General features: G+C 35.0%; 1 protein-coding gene across 1 annotated transcript; it reads left to right on the forward strand.

The window, feature by feature from the left end:
- The first annotated feature begins 34 nt into the window (after positions 1-34).
- On the forward strand, positions 35-19,662 carry LOC125071148 (proteasome activator complex subunit 4-like). Its single transcript, XM_047681240.1, has 24 exons — positions 35-505; positions 5,808-5,948; positions 6,017-6,133; positions 6,360-6,491; positions 6,809-6,853; positions 6,939-7,149; positions 7,230-7,383; positions 7,459-7,636; positions 7,726-9,150; positions 9,497-9,671; positions 9,866-10,144; positions 10,290-10,552; positions 10,744-10,989; positions 11,381-11,625; positions 12,014-12,141; positions 12,566-12,754; positions 13,210-13,405; positions 15,732-15,931; positions 16,565-16,683; positions 16,898-17,031; positions 17,245-17,417; positions 17,787-17,937; positions 18,083-18,453; positions 18,533-19,662. Exons 1-24 carry the CDS (start codon positions 276-278, stop codon positions 18,905-18,907), a joined length of 5,877 nt encoding a protein of 1,958 aa, XP_047537196.1. The 5' UTR covers positions 35-275; the 3' UTR covers positions 18,908-19,662.
- The last annotated feature ends 1,015 nt before the right edge of the window (positions 19,663-20,677 follow it).

The raw sequence follows: 20,677 nt of genomic DNA on the forward strand, positions 1-20,677 counted from the left end.
GGACCTCGCAATCCTGACATTGAGTAAAAAGTATGTCAGTTGAAATGTAAAATTCGTGAATTGGAACGTATAAACCTTACATATTTTCGGATTTCATTTCTTACTGAATTATATCAATGACTTGTGTAAATTCAATGTTAATATAACTTGTGGATGACTGTTGAAAACCAGAAGTGTTTTTTGTAGTGTGTGTTTACTGCTATGTGTTACAGTGACTTCAAATGCTAAAGAGTAGTGTTTTTATATTTTGATGTGAACTGGTAAATTAAATAAAAATGATTCAAGACGACGAATATGAAGCTTACGTTGCAACCCCGGAGAGAATTAAGGCTTTGGGGTTCAAGCCGCAAAAAGAAATAATAACATGTCACTTGTTGCCCTATGCCGATAAAATCGATGAAGAGTCGAAAATATTCCTGGAACAGGTCAAGACCAATTTAGCGAAGGCAGTCATGTTACGAGAGATGAAGCCAGCCTGTGGAGTCTGGTCATCCAGGCTGATGAAGTAATTATATTTTACATATATACTCAATATCATTTAAAAACAATTTATAACATATTAACATTTCCACAATTTAAAAATTAAAATTTAAAATAATTATATATTTTTATAATAAAAAATAAATAATAAAAACTTATAACTGTGTCTAGCCCATACAAATAAATAAAAGTGCCATAGGCATATATATATGTATAGTATGTATATAAAATAAAATTTGTTCTTATTTTACTGCAATCGTAAAACTAATGTCCATTGAGTTCCTTAATTGATTAATATGTTAAAATCATGAAATACAATTGTTTTGGCGTCATATTAACTAACCTTTGGCAATGTCACTTGTAACTAAAATATCTGGCTGTAACCCAGAACTCCCTGACCGAGACACTTGGCATTGTATTTTTTTTTAATTACCTATTCAATTGCCTTATTATTATTTTATTTTCACTGATAATTAACAATTTGTAATTCTATTGTAATATTTCTTATCTATATATAGATATATAAGACTTGTAATAAATTCTTTATAACCGTTACTATCAGGATACTAAAAATTATGAAATTTTAAAGACACAATATAAAGTTAAATTTTATTAAAAATGTTTTGTCAGGTAATAAGTAATAAAATAATCAAAATCAAAAATTCCTTTCATAAATACAGACACTGGAAAGTGTAATATGTTAAAAAAAAAATGATTCAACCATTTACACATAAGCTCTTTAAAATCCATGAGTCTTACAAATATAATTTCAATATATTTGGCTTACTCACTATTGATCAATAGTATCAATCAATTATGATCATATTTATTATTGATTATTCTGCATAGTATATAAATACATGTTGATCAATGAAAGATTTCAACAATTTGCTAATAAAATTTTACAAAAACAATTGAGATTCGAAGAAAGATACATATTACTAATAATTTTTGGCTTTGAAACCAAAATACCAAAATGATACATCAATAGTAAATGTGTGTACTATTCTTCATTTTAGACATTACAACAAAACCAACTTCAACCAAATGATACTTGCGAACTCAAATTCACTCAGTGGTCCAAATTTAACCAATATTATTGAAAATTTAAGGAAAGCACATGATTTTTTATTTTATAAATATTTGTTTCAACTATTATTCCATTTTTTTTTTCTGATAATATTTAAGTTTGTTAACCTACCAACCAAAGCATACATTAAAAATTAAGGAGAAAAAGATGCTAAACTGTTTTGTCTTTGACCATTTGAAAAAAGCAACTATGCGAGTATCTTGCCATTTCTTCTTGGTAGAGACTGCTTTCCAAAACAGTGGTAAAGTTTAAAAACTGATGATTCAAAAATGCGTTATTGTATAGCTTACATGAATAAAACATCTGATTTGATTATTTATATATAGGAATTAGCTGTGCGCCTAAGTTTCAGCTGTTTTTAAGTTGGATTATTCAAATTTTATGAACTTCGTTAACTTATTAGATAGTCTTTTGGTATAATTTGCTATGCTGCTAGAGATTGTAGTGTAAAACTATACATCTTTAATCTGTAATAATTAATGATTAACATTCTTCAATGCAATATATGGGTTTTATAATGGAAAATATTTATTCAAATTAGGCTGGTATTAACCGAGATTATTTTACTCAACCATATAAGCATTATAACACTTATTGTTAAGTTATTAGCTTAATATATAGATATGTATCACCTTTTGCCAAGCGATCTTTTCGTAAACCTGTACTGTGCTAGTGCATCGTAAAATAAGTGCTACGTAATTATTCACGTTTTTATTTAAATATCTCCTAATTTTTCTATAACTACTAATGCGAATTGTAAAGTATAAAATGAAATTTTTATCTACAAAAACATTTAATATTGACATATTATTTATTTGATATTTAAACAAAACTTGTCGTTATTTTTTTTTCCTATTTTTTAAACACAGGTTCGTTACAATGGTTACTGATATTTTTTTCGATAAATGATAGACATATGCTGAATCTCACTTTTTCGTAAATATTTTGAAGACATACGCAATTCGCTCATACGAAGTTGTTCTGTATTTGTAATAATTTTAGCAGCATTTTTGCTTTAGAAGCATCAGGACTTATCTCCGATTACGGCGGTATATTAAGCTTTATCTCTTATTAAAAAATATGCAACTTATTAACCTACTAAGCTTTTGTCCGTCCTGAAATAATTAGTTCCATTCGGTTTAGTAGTTTTGGCGTGAAACCGGAAAAACAAAACCTACCTTGCAACCTCGATTGGGTAGGAGTACTCGTACTCGTACTGTTTTACTTCGGTTTGAAGGTTGAATGAGCCAGTGTAACCATATGCACAAGGGTTATATCATATTAGTTTACAAGGTTGTCGGCCCTATTGTCGATGTGTAATGGTTGGTCAAACTCACAATACCAATGTCTATCGTCCGTAGTGACCATCAATAAATAAATTAATTAAGTTTTTATAATGTTAGAATGACACCATTTATGTTAATAGTTAGAATATAATTAAATACTTTATCTACGATGTTTAAAAGAACCATTAAAAAACAATTTGATAAAACCTCGTTAATTAATAGACTTATTCAAAAGCATTTTAAAAATTCTCAATGGACTTGTATGGTTAGCCGCGATTCCTCTAGGGCTTCTCGAATATCTTCAGCAGCATCGAACAGCAGTTCTTCTACTATGACCAGACTAAAACTGGTATCTTGTTTCTTTAAATGTAAGCAGAGAATTATATATAAATATGTGCGCTGTTGCTTCTAAGACTTGAAAGGAAATTAATTTTATTTACTTGCCGGTTCTTCTCGGTAGAATCTACATTCCGAACCGGTGGTAGCTTTACTTTAAATAGTTTGTTATGACGATTCAAAAGTGCTTGTAAAAGCCTACTTGAATAAAGTATATTTTGATTTGATTTGCCTGAAGGTTTGAAGACGTTGCATTATAAATTAAGCAAAAGGGATTATACATGGCTTTACGCCAAATAGGGAGGTATTGTGTCCAAAGGCAATAACTAGATAATAATGTAAGTTATATAAAATATAACTTAAAATTTTACTTCTTATATCTCCGTATCAATTAAATGGGAAAAGCAGTTTTTTTTTCTTTAATTTAATCATCAGTTAAGGATGACAGAAAAATTATAAGAGTAGTATATAAAAAAAGTTCATATATGCTATAGCATTCAGCATACAAAAAGCATTAAGTACAGGTATAGTTGAAAGCTGAATCGGATTGAAAAATTTGGATTCTCACTAAGAGACTTGCCAATACTGATAAAAGAGGAATTTCAAAATATCAGCTCAGACCAGATCAAGTATACAACTATGCATATAGTGCATCGCAACGTAGCTGATCGATATTTAATTGCGCGTTACTGCGCATGCGTAGGTTTCTAGGTAACGAGCTTCGGCGATTTGATTTGCTAGGATAGATTTTCACAACCTGTGACGTAAAATACCAAGAGTTGACCTTTGTTTATGAGTACATTATCCAAAGATGAAATAAAATTTATGTCAATCTTTGAATCAGAATAATCAAAATATACTTTATTCGATTACACTTTTACATGCACTTTTGAATCATGATTTTATAGAATTATATTTAATGTAAAGCTACCACTGGTTACGAATGCAGATTCTACTGAGAGGAACTGAGGTATAGGTTATACTATACACAAACAAACTTAACGAGATTCAAAATGGATGGAATTGCCACATCCTTGTAGTTCTTTTTAATAAATCTGTAACAAAATCCTTCATGATTATATGATGTTCATTCACAATCAAAACATACTTTTGTTCCAGTAGGCCTTTACAAGTACTTTTGATACGTCATTTTACAAACTATATTGTGAAGTGAAGCATCCAACTGTAAGAATTCTACCGAGAGCAACCGGCAAAAAACTCAGTACTAATATAATATTGCTATTTATTAACAAGCAGAGCGTAGTTTTACCTGTATTACATTTTTATTATACATGAAAAAATCCTAAATTCCGTCAATAGTGACTGAAGAAAAATTCAGTTTATTTACCATATTACAAGGAAATTTTAAAAAACCTCTCCGTGTATTATAATTATCTACATTATTAAAAGACCAAGCGTTTTATAAGTGGGTCAGGATTTTTTATTTATTTATATAAAGATATCAATACCCAACCAATTGCACAGGACATTATATAGTGCACAAGTTTGTGCGCATACGCTAATACATTTTCTTTTCCCTCACACTTCTGATACCGGAAATATGTAGTTCAAGGACTATGGAACGACTTAACGTGCTTTCCGAGACACCATATTGCATGCACTGCTACATCATTCAGAAATAAAATCAAAATTATGTAACATAAGAATTCATTCAAGTTTTTTTCAAATTGAAATGCCAATAATGACATAATGAGTATTCGAATTTCGACTACTGTGCAAATACTAACAATCGAATTCGAATAAACTAACATCTACTTGTAATAAATTATCATTTAACAATATATTAACGAAAAAAATAGACGTATAATGTTTATAATAGAAGTTTCTAAATAATTTAAATTAAAAGAATTTTATTAATTATGAACCAAATACCAATAGAAACAAAAAATATGTAATAGGTTTATATTCAGGAAATAAATCACTGAAAATTGTTAAATATGATCCATAGTTTTTTATAAAGGTAACCTAAATCACGCTATAATTGTTTTCTGTGATAATTGCTATATAATACAATCGACTATTTCAATCGCACACACTAACCCCGGGGTGTCATGGTTTCCACATTTTACGTCCCGACGATGGTTAGGCTTTTGATGGCGTCATATTATCATACTCCCGACGTCGACAACTTCGACAACGTCTTCAGTAAAAAACATACTCACAGCAGGTACATTAGAACGCGCTTATTCTATCTCCGTTAAATTAATTTCTAATATCTGGCTTAATTTAAAAATTTAATGGATTTTACAAGGTTTTATTTCACTTGCAATGTAAATATGTACGCGTGAAATCTTGCAATTCAATTTAGAAGCAGATATATAAGATATATTTAAACGATTGAACTGAAATTTTGTATACACGTTCAGTTTGGATGACAATAGCATGGTTAAGTGCGTGACGTCATTATCTAACATGGTTGTATACCCAAGATGGCGGTCCAATCATTTATTTATAATAATAAATAATCAAAGCTAAATGAATATCAAACAGTGTTAAAAGTTAAATGCAGTTTATAATAAACTAAATTTTTATCAATTTACACCTATCTACTATAAATAAAAGAACCATATTAAACGATTTTATTTTATTTTTAGATATATTCGTATTTATGGCCTAAAATTCCCGAAAGAAGATCACATTGCATTTATAAAATTGGCCTACGAACTTGTACTCATACCAGACTTGGAACCATGCAAAGTTCATAAATTTGCAACGATGTTTATCATGTTAACCAAGTAAGTAATATTTCAAGTAAAATATATATGATATTTTTTTGTCTTAATTATGTGAATTTTGCTTGCAGGAAAAGGTATCTTTTATCTCCTGAAGAACTCACTCTTCCATGGCGACCTCTGTATGAAGTTGGTATAAAGATTTTTGATAAGAGTTCTACGAGTATTGGAATGTACCACTACTTAACGTATGTCAGGTTTGAATAAAGTATACATTTATAGCACACTAAATCATAAGCGATAATGTCAAATCTAACTAATGATAATAAACTACATAAAAAATTATACACATACAATGAAATGAATACCAATGTGATTATTTAGTAGTTTTAATTGAATAAAGATTAGGTTTTAATTCCACTCATTTAATCATTTACGTTTTTTTTTTAATTTATTTTGACGATTATTGTTTAGGCGCAAATCTTCTGAAAAACAAGAAGTTTCTAAGCTCGAGATGGTTCGAAAATTTCTGTCAGGATACGGTTTAGATGACGCACTCGAATTATTTGGACTTTCGATGAGGCAGAACGAAAATGAGCTCCCCACGTAAAAAAACTATATTTTGGTGCTTAATTATTTCGGTGGCAGTGGAGATGGGTTCACAGTTCATTAAGCTCACATTATGAAGAATAGCCTATCATAGTCACAAATGGTCATGACGTGTATAAATGTTTTATGTTAAATATATCAAATCAGAATCATGAATAGGTTTAGGTACTATTTTAGTCATTTTCAAGGTTTTTCATGTAGTTTTATTTTCACAAATTTGCACCATCGTAATGATAGGTGGCAGGGGTGCGCATGATCTGTTAAATATTATTTCATTTAGTATTTTATTACTTCATAAATGTATTATATTGCAGGTCCTTGGAGGGATCATACATGTCAATGGTTAAATGCGCGAGGACGTAAGTTTTGAAACGATATGTGTTTATGACTTATCATATAATATATTTAAATCATTTTTTAATCTAATTATGTCCAATATTTTAGGTATTTCGAAGTGGGTGCAACAAAAGAGATATTAGAAGAGCTGCTCCCTCTTATTTGTCCCTGGTCATCTAACTCACAAATGATGGGGCCTCTTACGAATTTTCTGCCGATAGGACTTCATCCTAAATATGCAAAACAAGGCCACGAGCTCTGGTTTGGCCAACTAATGGCATTGTGGGATTCATGTTACAATTCCCAATGTGGAATTTCCGTAAGATTATCTTTTTACTTTTCAATGCTATCCTAATCCTACTAAATAGTTATCAATTCTGAGTACTGAATATATTTCAGGATGTAATGATACTTTTCGCTGGTTTGGCTAAAAGAAATCCAGGCGCGATTGATTGGACGCCTCATGTACCAAAACTGTTTATGAGATTCCTTCACGGACTTAACTTACCTGTAAGTTATAAAGATATGCAGTACTCTCGGAGTCACTCCTTAGGTAAGTTACCGTAACATATTTTGTTCATTGTGTATTTGTTGTCTGTCGTTATCGTATATATTTTTTTGTTTTTAGATATGAAATGTGTGGCTTCATGGATCGTTTGGACAATAAATCCAGACGGGGTTGTGCTAAAACATCTTCGGTCATTCCTCGCTGGATTTGAAAGTTATTTACATAGTGCTAACTCTGGTCGATGGTCTTTTAAACTACGTGACCTTCTAAGAAAATTAGCGAGAGAATTCCTCAATAGGTATTATTCGACTAAAACGTATCATTTAATATCAAATATGTATTAAAACCGTATGTTTTTCCGACTAATAAGACATATTTTTTCTATAGAGTACGCCGTGAACGCGAGAAGAGGTTCCGTCAAACTTGGGAGAATAAAACACCAGAATTGTACAAACTCCGAGACGAAGATGTTACAGAATTTGTGAAAATAGTTCTTGAGCCGACGTTCCAAGCCGTCTACAGTAGGAGTGGATCTCTTGACATTTCCATCGCCTTGCATAACTTAGCGATTCTCCGACCAGCAATCGTTATACCTCCTTTACTTGAGAAGTTGAAGACTTCATTAACATCTTTGACTGAGCCTCACAGAGTAACGGCAGCTATGTCGGCAGTAGCGGCCGTGGCTCGTCCGATGCTTCGAGGTGCTGATGCCGATTACCCAGAAGGTCCTACCCACGTAGTTCCTTTCCTAATGGCGGTGCTGCCAGGTCTTGATCCCAACGATATTAAAAAGACGTTAGTCACATTACATTTCATATTAATATTCAGCAGTATGGTACCATATATCGACTGCAGCTCAGCGCACGAGCACTGGCCAGATCTTACAGATGAAGAGTTATTAGTCTGTGAATCGACTGCTCAATTGGAAGACTTCGTCTTAATCTTTCTAGATAGAATCTTTATTATCATCGAATCATCTGTTCTAGAACATGCTCGTCTTGATACTAAAGATTCTGATTGTGCTAGAAGTAAAACAGATGCTGTAATGGAAACTGCTATATCCTCCGCCGCAACGGCAGTACTGACTCAGTGCTCCCCCAAAATATTCAAAGAAGCTCTAAGGAAATTCAAGTCTTTTGCGACTGAATCTACATTTGAAACCAACGTTTCGGGAAGCATGGTCGGAGTGCTATTACACGTTTTCGCCCGAATAAATTCCGAATCCACATTAGCTGCATTTTTGCCGAAACTTTTAGAAGAGCTAGAAGAACTGACATCCAGCGACGAGGCTTTACGCGAAGAAAACCCTCCACGAGATCTTGTTTACAGATTAGTTCTATTGATGCATGTCGTAGATTGTGACGGTACCGTCTTGCTTAAATATATACCGCAAATACTACCCGTATTAGACAGGATATTAAAATTACACGCAAAATACGCATTGACACGTGCGTGTGAAGTTTTGAGTCATATCTTGAACTCGATGTCTTATGTAGACTTGAAGGAATGGAAGAGTTCATCAGAAGATTTCGGTACCGCACCTGAAAAATGGCTGCCAATACGGGAATGGGGGCGGGGTTGTTTGTTGAAAGACACGAACTTTAAGTGGCACGTGCCGTCTGCTGAAGAAGCCAAATGCGCCCAAATGATTTCAGACAGATATTTAAAGCACGAGGTGACGAGACTCAAGCAGTGGTTAAGCGGTGAGAGATCAATGAGTCGCGAGCGAAGATTAAGAAGCTTCCATATTATCAATTCCGTGATGTCTTGCAGCACATTTTTGCCACAGCCAAATGAAGAACCCATTACTCTGTAAGTTTTAAAGATATCACTAATTACAAATTTCTTTCTCGTCGTATATCATTTTTTGGTATATCTATCTCAGTAGCAGTAATTACCTCAATTACTACCATCTCTCGCAAATCAAATCTCTTTATCTATTTACCTTTCGGGTCTCTCTCATTATAATCATTACTCAGCTTTCGTATAATTTTTTTTTTTTGTGTAGTATCATCGTATAATCCATGTCCAACCCGGGCAAGCATAACTGAGTTTTCATATACTTTTAATTTGTAAACACAAATTCGGGAGAAGCTCAATTCTTTGCCCGGGGACGATTATAGGTTGTTACTTTATTGTTACGTTTGTATTTTTTTAGATTAGAGACACAAGTACCACCTACGAGTATGCCGTTCGCAAATGCCGTTCCATATACCGTAACTTTGGACGGTGAAAACATGCGAGTCGCTTTAACACGCCTCTTACTGGAAGTTCAAGCGAAAATGCTCAGCGACAAAACTGATGACACACGAGGCTTGGAAATGCTCCTTCAAGTGAATATAAAACAAATCTTTATTCCACACCTCTATAGAGAGATCCTTTTATATGAAACTGTCCGGCATGCGTTGCGTACCCTCTTTTAATTTTATTCGATTCCTTGTATGTACATAGTTTCAGTACTCAATCAAATGGACATTAAACTCTCAAGCAGTAATCTATTTATAAAATGTAAAATAACTATTATCAGGCTTGGGAGCGCGTGGTCGTCCTGAAAGGCCTCCGCACCGGGCCGGGCCTGGAAGCGCGCCTGCGCTCGTACGGCGCGCTGGAGCGAGCGCTGGACGGGCGCGGTGGGCGGCTGCGGGGCGGGCTCACGGCGTCGGCGCGACTGCGCATGCTCATCGCGGACGCGGCGCGCCTGCAGGACGAGGCCCGTCTGGACTTGGTGTGCGACGCTGGAATCACACCGTCGGCAATGAAAGCGGTGCATGCGCTGTACGACCTTGCCATCAATACTTATAGCTCGGTAAGTAGTAATATAATTTTCTTTATCGTTTCGACTCGTTGTGCTAACTATATAGTAGTTGCTATTATATTTAGAAATATATCTTAGGCGAAGCTCTATGGAATCGTTGATGGACTGCCCCATCTGTAATATTTTAAACTTACAGGTTCGCATTTTCGCACAAATTCGTCTATACTGGATGCTGAGTCACTACCCGTACTCATACCGAGCGCTCATCCCGAGGCTAGTGGATTTGCTAGCGGCCGGAGGTGAAGGAGACGAGTGGCACGCTCGTCATAAAGGAGCTCTTTTCATGATGCTGGGACCGAAGGCCGGACCTCTCGTAGCAAAACAAGACTGGGAAGTTGTGGGAGCGCTGTGGCCAGCGATATTAAAGGCTCCATTGAGCGAGAAACCAACTATACATCGGTAAGAAATTCTGCAAATACAGGTTAACCACGATATATCTTTCGATTCACATATTACACATTTGAAAACTCAGAAATAGTTGCGCGAGACCAGGTTACCTGGTCATGACATTACAGCGACTCTTTCGTAAACAAATATAACAATATAATACTGATCAAATAAATATTTCAAAAATATATTTTCTACAATAGGTTGGAGCATGCCTTTAGCGAAACATTGCATCGCCATTTTCCCGCTGTGAACACTCGCTTAACAATGTCACAAGCTGCCGTGGATGCAGCAAAATGTCTTCTGAGTGAGGAACAACTGAACGATACGGAATTCATGGAACAGCTGGAGAAATCTGTAGAAAGAGAAATCGCTACGTCTGATAAAACGGAGAAAGTATATATTCAGCTCGTGAATGATTTGGTAACCGTTGCGGAGAATTCTAAGGGGTAAGATGATACAAGAATTAAAATTTAATTCACACATTATAATTATACATGGGGTACACACAAAAGTTTATACTTGGAATTTGAACTAAATATATATATATTACATATTAAGTAAATATGTCTGAATGGTTACACTAAAATTTTGCTGAATACCGTAAACATTTTGAAAAAAAAAGTATATGTATAAAAAAGACAATTTATATAATATTAGCATTTATTAAATTTATCAAATTCAGAGACAGGGGTGAAATATTTTCGGATCAATATTGTCGCTTACTCTAATTTACTTTAGTTGCATCGTTTGCTTGATATTCAATTAGAATTATTATTTGAAAAAACTTACATGAGAGATATATACTTGATACGGAAAAAAAAAATTCATTTGTTCCAGTCAATGGCGCCGCTTAGAGCTAGCAATGCAGATGTTAACCTACTGCCCTCTCGTACAAACCCCGTACCCGCCGCGTGCTGTCCGCCTCATGGTGCAATCGCTGCTGCACGACGATATCACCGTACGACGCATTGCCCAGAAACTAACTCACTTTGCGTTAAAACAACGTAAACACAAAATTAAAAAAATTGAAGTGGATCCTTATGAAATAGCCGGAGTTGAGAGACCGGAAAAGCATGTACCAGGTTATTCATTTACCTTATATTATCGATTCCGAATGATTTAATTTGTTGGGTACCTTCTTAAACTGCGTTAGGCGACATGAATATGCGGAAATGTCAGAGAAACAAGTAAGAATAATAAAGAAAAAGATATCCTCCACATTGCATATTACTTTTTTAAATGGTACACCTGCTTATTAAACTGACTTGGTAACCTTAATTGAGTTGCTAACTGTACTTTAATTTCTTTAGACTTCATACGACGGTCAATTCCTAAAAGGTCAATCTATTATGCTATATCTTAAATAATTTATTTAATGTTGTCATTATTAATGTTATATTATAAGACAAAGTTTTAATTCCTGAACATGTCCATATTGTTTAAAAAATAAATAAAACGTATTTCGTATAGGTTATAGAAAGGATATCGAATGGGCGATGTGGTCGGAAGATAATGATATATTAACTGATGAAGAATGGGACAAACCATGGTTACGGGACTACAACTACGGCTTCTACGCTTGGCCGAAAAAAATTAAGGTATTTATTTAAATCTTTAGAACATTAAAATTAAACTCAAACTCAAATTCCTTTATTCAATATAGAAGCATTGCACTAACTTATTAATGGTCAAATTAAACACTACCATCGGTTCGGAAAATAAAATACCCTGACCTGAGAAGAACTGGCGAAAGAAACTCACCGGTTTTTTTTTTGTCATGAAATTGACATTGATATTTACATACATTGAATATGAATAGAAATAGCCAGGAGACCATCGTTTCATTCCCAAGGTGTGCTATCCATCATAAACTCGCTAATTGTATCCTAACCTAATAACCTTTCGTACACAAGCGTTCCTTAACAATTTTTTTTTTTAATTTGGCAACAGAGGCATTTTGAACGCTTTCTAGGATGAAATTATTTTATAGGAATATAATATGCCAATTGATTTACTTACTAGGTGGCAGCACCAGTCAGCGAACAAACATATTCAATAGATAGAGCTCCCGAAGATATGGAAGAAGGCGAACGGTACTTGTACGAGTTCTTCAGTGATGAAGCAAATATTGAACGTCTCGTGGCGTTCTTCACCGTCGAGGAAAAGAAGGGGAAGGACAAATTCAACGGCATACGTTATGCCATGTTTCGGGTGAGGCTGCTCGTTTTTTAATATTAGGTGCCAAGTTGATAAGAAACAGGCAAATAATTTCGACAGACAATATGAACTCTCCCCATATCTGCTTAGAAATATCTCGGAAAGTACGTACTTATCTGAGTTATAATAATGGCAACAGTCGTTTTTTATTAATAAAATATGTTTATATTACTACTACTTAAATACTATTTCGTACTTGAATAATGTGTGTCATATAAAGTCAAATTCTAAAAAAATTATCGTATAGTATTAAAGAAATATACTTTAAAGAGTATATTTTGGCTCGATCGTAACAGAGCCGGCTAAAGAATGGTCAGGATGGCCTGCGAAATCGCTTTACTTTAAATGTTTAAAAACACATTGCTCGACCCCACATAGGCGGGGAAAGGACGAAGGAAGAAGATGTTGCCAGAAACCCACCGCGACCAATAATAAGTTCGGCACCACAGATGGCGTTCGCGCAGTTCGGCGAGCGCGTGTCGCGGCGGCTGCTGCAGCGCGCCGTGTGCTGCGCCGGCGACGCGCACGAGGCGCCGCAGCGCTTCGCGGCCGAGCTGGCCACGGCCGCGCTGCGGGCGCCGCGCGACTGGCCCCGCGCGCGCGCGCTGGCCCTGCAGGCCGAGGCGCTCGACGTCATCAAAGCGGGTACGCTCCGGCCTCTGCTGCCGAGTAATAAATCTTTAAAAAAACATACAGCTCCTGAATATTTGCGTAGCAGTTGTAGTTATTTATAGGATTTCCGATCAACCTTTTTTGATATTATTATTTGTGCTACTTAGACAATGCGTATCTGACTCGATACCTTACAATTTAACTTACAGCAATATTGAGTATTCCATATCCACTCAGTATATCGTATCGTATGCTTCATGCTTCTTCGTTCCAGGTTCGTTCTATCAAAATTAATTGAAATTTCAATTTGTCCGAGGAAAATAATTATATGAATGCATTTAAAGTCTAGCCCTCCACCCAACGGGACATTTCGTTTTTGGTCAGTTCGTTTTAGAAGAAAACAATTCTATTAAACCTCCTTTTGTTATATATGATACCAGCCAGTCCAGCCAACTGAAGTTAAATGGGGGTTTTATATAAATAAACGAACACGTTTTTTATTTGAGATGGTGTCATTGAATAAATTTTTCAGATACTTTAAATTCTTGTATTTTCCTAAATATGTTTCTGTGCTATAACTTTTTAGTTTTCTGACCGGTTCTAACTCTTTTCACATTCCTCCAGCAAGTTCGGTGTTTTCCTATATTTATTTGTTTTTCCCTCAAAATTTTGATTATATTTGTTCAGGTCATACTGTCAAAGCTGAGAACTCGCCGAAAAAAATAGTGGCCAACTGCTAGCCACTAAGTACACGCACACTAGTAAAGTCGCTTTGTGTGTGTCAAGCGTAGCTGTTACGCACACCAAAATAATAAAGTTGGGTCGTTTGTTTTTGTTCTTTTGTAGTGCGACACTTCATCTAGGTATAGAGTAATCCAAGTTCAACATCTTGATTTTTTTCTGTATTTTTTCGACGCCTCTCCATAAACATTAAAAGCACTTTTAAGAACTCGACTAGAATTTGAAGAGTATTTAAATAAAAGGTTTTCTTCTGCTGATTGTATAGCAATTGTTTGGTGGTCGTGATGGATGATTCAGAGTGGTGGTAGTTCTTAATATGTATCGTTTTTTTTATAGTTGAAATTATCATCGCTCATAAATTATCGTAGTTGCTTCACGGCTATTTTGGTTACCGATCTTCACGTAATCAGCAGGAATAGTAAGAAAATTTTAGGCCTTGCTACGCACTCCAATTTAATTAGACGACCTTGACGGTTTTCATGGGTACGCTACTCTGAGGTCCCGGATTCGATTTCCGGCCGAGTCGATGTAGAAAAAGTTCATTAATTTTCTTTGTTGTCTTGGGTCTGGGTATTTGTGGTACTGTCGTTACTTCTGATTTTCCATAAACCAAGTGCTTTAGCTACTTACATTGGGATCAGAGTAATGTATGTGATGTTGTCCAATGTTTATTATTTATTTATTTAATTCAATTTTCTTTTAGAGCGAAAAGAGAGACCGCGACAAAGGCTTTTGTTAGATCGATCTTATAACAACAAAATCCAGTAAATCAGATATCGGAACTTCTTTATTTCATTTAAATAATCGAGAATGTGATTTAATATAATATAAAAATAAAAAAAAATAAAAATATTTTTATTCTGAAAATGGTAGGAAGTACTGGTTGACCGGTAATTTCGACGACCTCTTGTTCATCTGAATCTGTTCAACGATTAATATTATTAAGTATCCAAATTTACTTATTTTTTCAAATACTATTTAAACTTAGTGATTTATTTTTCTTAACTAAGAATAAACTGTAATTATTCTAACTACAATCGTAGCAAACTATTTTTATTAATTCGTAATATCCTATAATTAGAAGTACAATAAACTTTGTTTTTTTATTCATTTAATTCATTCAAGATTTTTTAAATGTAACATCCATCTTTACTTCTGTTTCAAACAGAAGTAAAGAGTGATAAAATACAGAAGAGTGTTTTGCGCAGAGCTGGTTATTGTTTAAGACGATCTTAGACTTTGAGTCATCGTTTTCATGCAGATATCGGCAGTTGTGGTTTGAGTTATCATTTTAATTTTATTTTTACATTATTTAATTAATTCGTAAATCACTTTGTATATTATTTGCGTTTACATTCAGCGGATAACTACGAGTCAAACTCCGGGTTTTCTTAAAACTCAATTTTATCACAAATAAAAAGAATAAATGAAAGTAAGCTATCATTCAACTCGATCATAATGTATTCGGGTTTATCTTTAAGACCCGAGACTACACAGCAGACGTACAGCAGCTGACAAGAGTGACTCGATTCAAACTCGGAACTAAATCTGTAAACTCAATCCATCCACTATACTGACGAGACAAGTGCACACCTGAACCAATATAATCCCCAACAAGGTCTGACGGCGGTCACCCCGGAGACGATCGAGGACTGGGGCACGTGCGTGGCGACGGGCGTGGAGAAAATGGACCCGCGACGCGGCGCCGCCGTGCTGCGCGGCCTGCTGCAGCTGTGCGCGCCGCCGCCCGCGCGCGGGGACTCCGACCCCGACCAGAGCACCTCCTTCGTGCTCTGCGCGCGCCTCTACGCCCTGCAGGTCGCTTTGCTGTTCTATCTCGTCACTTGTGCTCTGATCGGCCCACATTTTACGCTTAACCGAATTAAAAGAAATAAAGTATTACTGAACCGGTACGAGGAGAACCTCGTGCCATAAAATAAAATTAGTACTTAATCAAGCTCTCAATTAATGATATCGCGGCGATTTACTGTCGAATGTTGTTTATTTGGCTTTTTCCTGTTATAGTTACAATAGAGTATATATATAAAGTCGGGTCGAGCACGTGGAGCACTTCGCTGTCGGGGTCGTTATAAGACATTTTGTAGATTTGAAATAAAAGTCTATTATCTAATCGATCTAGTAGCAATGTTGCTTAATAACGAATCAAGAAGATAACAATCAACCAAGCCGATTAAAATAGATGGAAACGCAGTAAGTTCGATACAGGAAGATGACCGTTCGCCCCGGTCATCCTTTTCCAAAGTGAAGTTCACAAACACGATACCAAACATCATGAGTCGGGCGTCCAATCATGTTAATTAATTAAGTCAAGTTGACTTTTCCCGTATCGATCTTACTCGAGTTTACTACTCGACGTTACCGATGATGGTAATGTTGATGATTGACGGTGTTTTATCTTTGATTCTACAACATATATTTAAATATGTTCAGGGTGCTCTTGGATGTATGTCATGGCGGGCGGCGCCATTAGCAGTTGAATTGCTAAAGCGTCTGGAATCTGCAAACTTTATTCAACATCCCTATCAAAATGTCAGGGAAATTGTGGGCAGGTAAAATATAAGTCAAAATATAAACTTTTGGAAGTGTTTTTTACGCAAAAGTAAATACATAACAAATTTGAACAAGAAGATAAACATTTTACCATTATTTAAATAAATGCACTTACTTGAGAACTTATTAAAATTACTTTTTTTGACAGTACAACAAAGAGAATTAAAATTTGCATACGAAGTACGTACATAAAACGTTATAAAATATTTCCAGTATACTTATGACGATATTCGACACCGAACTGGTGATCCAAGGCGGAGAAAACGGCGTAGCGCCGTGCTTAAAGGACTTCATCGCCACGGTCGAGCCTAGACTTGATGCTCTTTACGACGATAATGGAGATATTGGTATGTGTTTATAATTCCTTTTACAAATTATCTAGTTAAAAACTAGTAATTACTAAAATAATTAAAAAAAAAACTTATTATTTTAAGACTAAATCTTATTTAACGTAAAAGGATATTTGCACATTTTTTTAATAATGTATTTATATTTATAACTTTCTTATTATTTATTATATGACTTACTAAAAATGTTTAAAAATTATATATTTTTTTTAGTGGTGAAAACAGCAGTGTCCATTGGCGGGCAGTGCGGCGCGCGGGAGACTATCGCAGCTCCCGAAAACCCCGTGGCGCCCATCACCGCTATACCGCTCACCACGCTTACCAAGAACAGCCCGCACGTCGCCAGGCTGTCCACAGAGACGCCGAGAGCCGATCACGCGCACCAGGTGGGAAAATCAGTGTTGCCAGAGGAGCAATGTACCGGTTACAAATGTGGCTTAAGCGAGATTTTCGATGTGAACATCACTCTATATTTTTCTAAAAACTGACAATCGTACCTCATTTGACTACTATTATATCATTAATTATTTATACGATTACCATGTTATCAAAACGAAATTGAGATTTCAAAATTGAGTATTTCATTGTAAACGTTTTTAAATGACACAAAAGAAAAACTATTTATAATTATTATAAATTTCATTGTTTTTATTGAATTCAATTATTGTGTCAAATATGCTTTGCTAATGTCTTTCTTTCGTCTAGTGGTATTATTCTAGTACATTCATACATAGTAATAATTGTAATTTATTCAGGCCGAAGGCAGCGACTCAGCCGAGACGGAGAGCGAAGATTCCGTCGCTGACAAACAGCTGGTGGAGCGACTCAACAGCGCTCTGCGGCTGTCCGGAGACGTGGTGCCTGCGCAGAGACACCACGCGCGAGCCGTCAACCTACTCACTACAGGTAAGCTGAGCAGAACGAAATAAAACATATGAAAGCATGACATCATTCAATCATTTTTGAAATTTAATCCTGTTAATAAATAATTTTAAATAAATTAATTTGCTTTCGTAATAATGTAATTAATTAATATAACTTCCTTTTATAGTTCTTCGCGGCTGCATGGGTGTGATAGTTCGAGGAGTTTACGGCAACACAGAAACCCAGTACGAACTCGTCACTACTGCGTGCGCGCTTGCGTCGAGAGGTCCTCCGCAGCCGCACGAGGAGCTTCCCCGAGCCGCTGGAGGTTTCCTCGCAAGCCTGGCCTTAGCAAACCACTCCTGCTCCGCTTTCAACAAAGCCCTAGAAGTATTGGAGACTCTCGCAAAAAGTAGATCATGGTGGGCCCGATTGGCATGCCTCGACTTTGCTCAGCCGTTACTCTTCTATGGCCTGCCCATGTTATGTGACGAACCAGAGAGAGCCGTTCGAGCCGAAAAATTCGCATTGAAGCTTATGAGAGATTCTAGAGTTGAGGTTGGTGTAACAAAGGTTTTTTTTTTAAATTAATCTATCGAAATGAAATTTCATATACACAATTACTTTTCTCTCGTAGGTAAGACAATCTGCAGCAAAACTGCTCACTGGCCTAATGCACTGCCGTGCGTTACCAAATGAAGATAAGACACTGAAATCTCTGAAGCGAAGCTGCCGGTCTAAAGACCTTGTAGAACGCCATTGCGGAGTATTAGGTCTTTGTGCGTATTTAGCTTCTCGGCCTTACAGTTTGGGCCCGGAGCTTGGCAATGTTTTGGCAGAATTATCAAGACACACTAGTGCACCAGATCCTATACCGGCAACTATTCGCACCGCATTGGCAGACTTCCGAAGAACACATCACGATGACTGGCCCAAACACAGGGAACAACTAACAGAGGATGAATTAGATCTTTTAGCAGACTTAACTTCACCGCCATCATATTGCGCGTAAATTAATTATATAATCTTAACTAAGTATATGGATGTTTAAAAATACCTATTAAATGGGCAATTTATGACATTTTAAACTTATATGGATATTAATCAATCATAAATTAATCGCATATCTAATACTTAAATTTATCCAATTATAATAAAATCTTGCATGTTAGTAATACAATAAACAACAACATTTGAACTGAAAAATTCGAAATTAATCATGACAAACTTACAGTTTTATTAAAATTTTGAATAAATGTGACATACAAACTACAAACCATAATTATACTCATCTTAACTTTTGAAATAAAATTGTAATGATAACTGGATAGTGGCGTAGGGAATCTTAATGTCTATTATATCTGTGTAGGTGCAGGAAAATATGTTAATTGGTGTTGTTGTTATTTTAATTTGTGTAGTTTTCGTTAAGACATGGGTATAGCAACTTAGCAAAGGTGGATTTCGGTGGAAAGGTTATAATCGTTGGCAAGTTGGAAAGAGCAAAGGTGTCAAACACTTACCCTGGATATATTTTTTTATTTTATATCTCAAATGTAAAGCTTGAACAAATATAATTTGCTCTTGGTGGTGGAAGGTTTTGCAAGTACCTCAATAATATGTATAGTTTTCTGAGTATTTTTATGCATTTTTGTTTTCAATAGAAATATTTTAATAAAATGTTATATCTAACCATTTGTTAAAAATATTTTGTTTTTCATCTTCTCAGAACGTCGTTTATTGCTCTTATTAATTTTATAGATCTGTCACGTGGGCGTTTTTTTTTTTGTAAAAACTGTATATTATTATTTCTTAACATTTCTAGGATAAAAATAAATATAATAAATAAAATACCCGATAATTCTATAACGCATTTTTAATTAAAAATATATGTGTTCTTTATAAAAGTATTATTTTTTAGGAAATTTTAACAAAATTTAATTTGATGATCAAACAGCACCCCTTACTATTTACTGTATTGTTGTGTTTCGGTTTGAAGGATGAGTAAACCAATGCCAATTGAAGATACAAAGAACATGTTAGTTCCCAGCGCCCTGTTAGCGCTAACGAGCACTTAAGTATCCTGTATTAATTTTATTAATGTGTCAAATTTTCCAATGTCCGCATGATGCTAGAAATATTGGCTGAGTCAAAGAACCATCGACATAGCTTACGCATTTTTTTCGGCCCTAGATTTATTAAGCTTTTTAAATACATTTTGTGGCGCACATTTTTCTCAATTCCATTTTCTATAACTTCGAGCACATTTACATTACACAAAGTAACATCTCTTTAGTATTATTAAAATTTATACTAGACTAATTTACTGCATTTTTTGTTCTATAGCAAAAATATATTTTTTATTTTAGTTTTTAGTCAAATAATGCTCGGCAAAGTCGTGACAGGTGTCCGAAAAAATTAACACAACATTTCATAAGGATAGAGATGCCACTTGGTGATAGATGGGACAGCAATTAAAACAATGTTCGTTGTTCAGAAATAAATCTTTGATCCATACTTTAACTATACATATATGTTTGTTCGCGCGCTCGTGTATGAACGCGCTAATTTCTATTGAGCCAATATGAAAAGAAATATATTTATTGAAGTTTCACTATTTTTTATTAAAGGCTTTTTTCTTACATGACATAATATATTATTTGAATCTAAATTTCAAATCACAGATTAAGACATAAGGTGCACGGAATATTACAGAGAAGCAAAAAAAGTAAATCAATGTTTACTAAAAAAATATATAAATATGGATAGCCCTTGCACTGAACCA

Source organism: Vanessa atalanta, chromosome 18 (assembly GCF_905147765.1).
Source record: "Vanessa atalanta chromosome 18, ilVanAtal1.2, whole genome shotgun sequence".
NCBI lineage: Eukaryota > Metazoa > Arthropoda > Insecta > Lepidoptera > Nymphalidae > Vanessa > Vanessa atalanta.

Bases quoted from the DNA above. Each gene is read 5' to 3' on its own strand.
- LOC125071148 (XM_047681240.1), top strand. From the start codon at position 276: ATGATTCAAGACGACGAATATGAAGCTTACGTTGCAACCCCGGAGAGA. The intron at 13,406-15,731 runs GTACGCTCCGGC...ATCCCCAACAAG, and splicing joins GCTCGACGTCATCAAAGCGG to GTCTGACGGCGGTCACCCCG. The intron at 17,418-17,786 runs GTGGGAAAATCA...TAATTTATTCAG, and splicing joins GAGCCGATCACGCGCACCAG to GCCGAAGGCAGCGACTCAGC.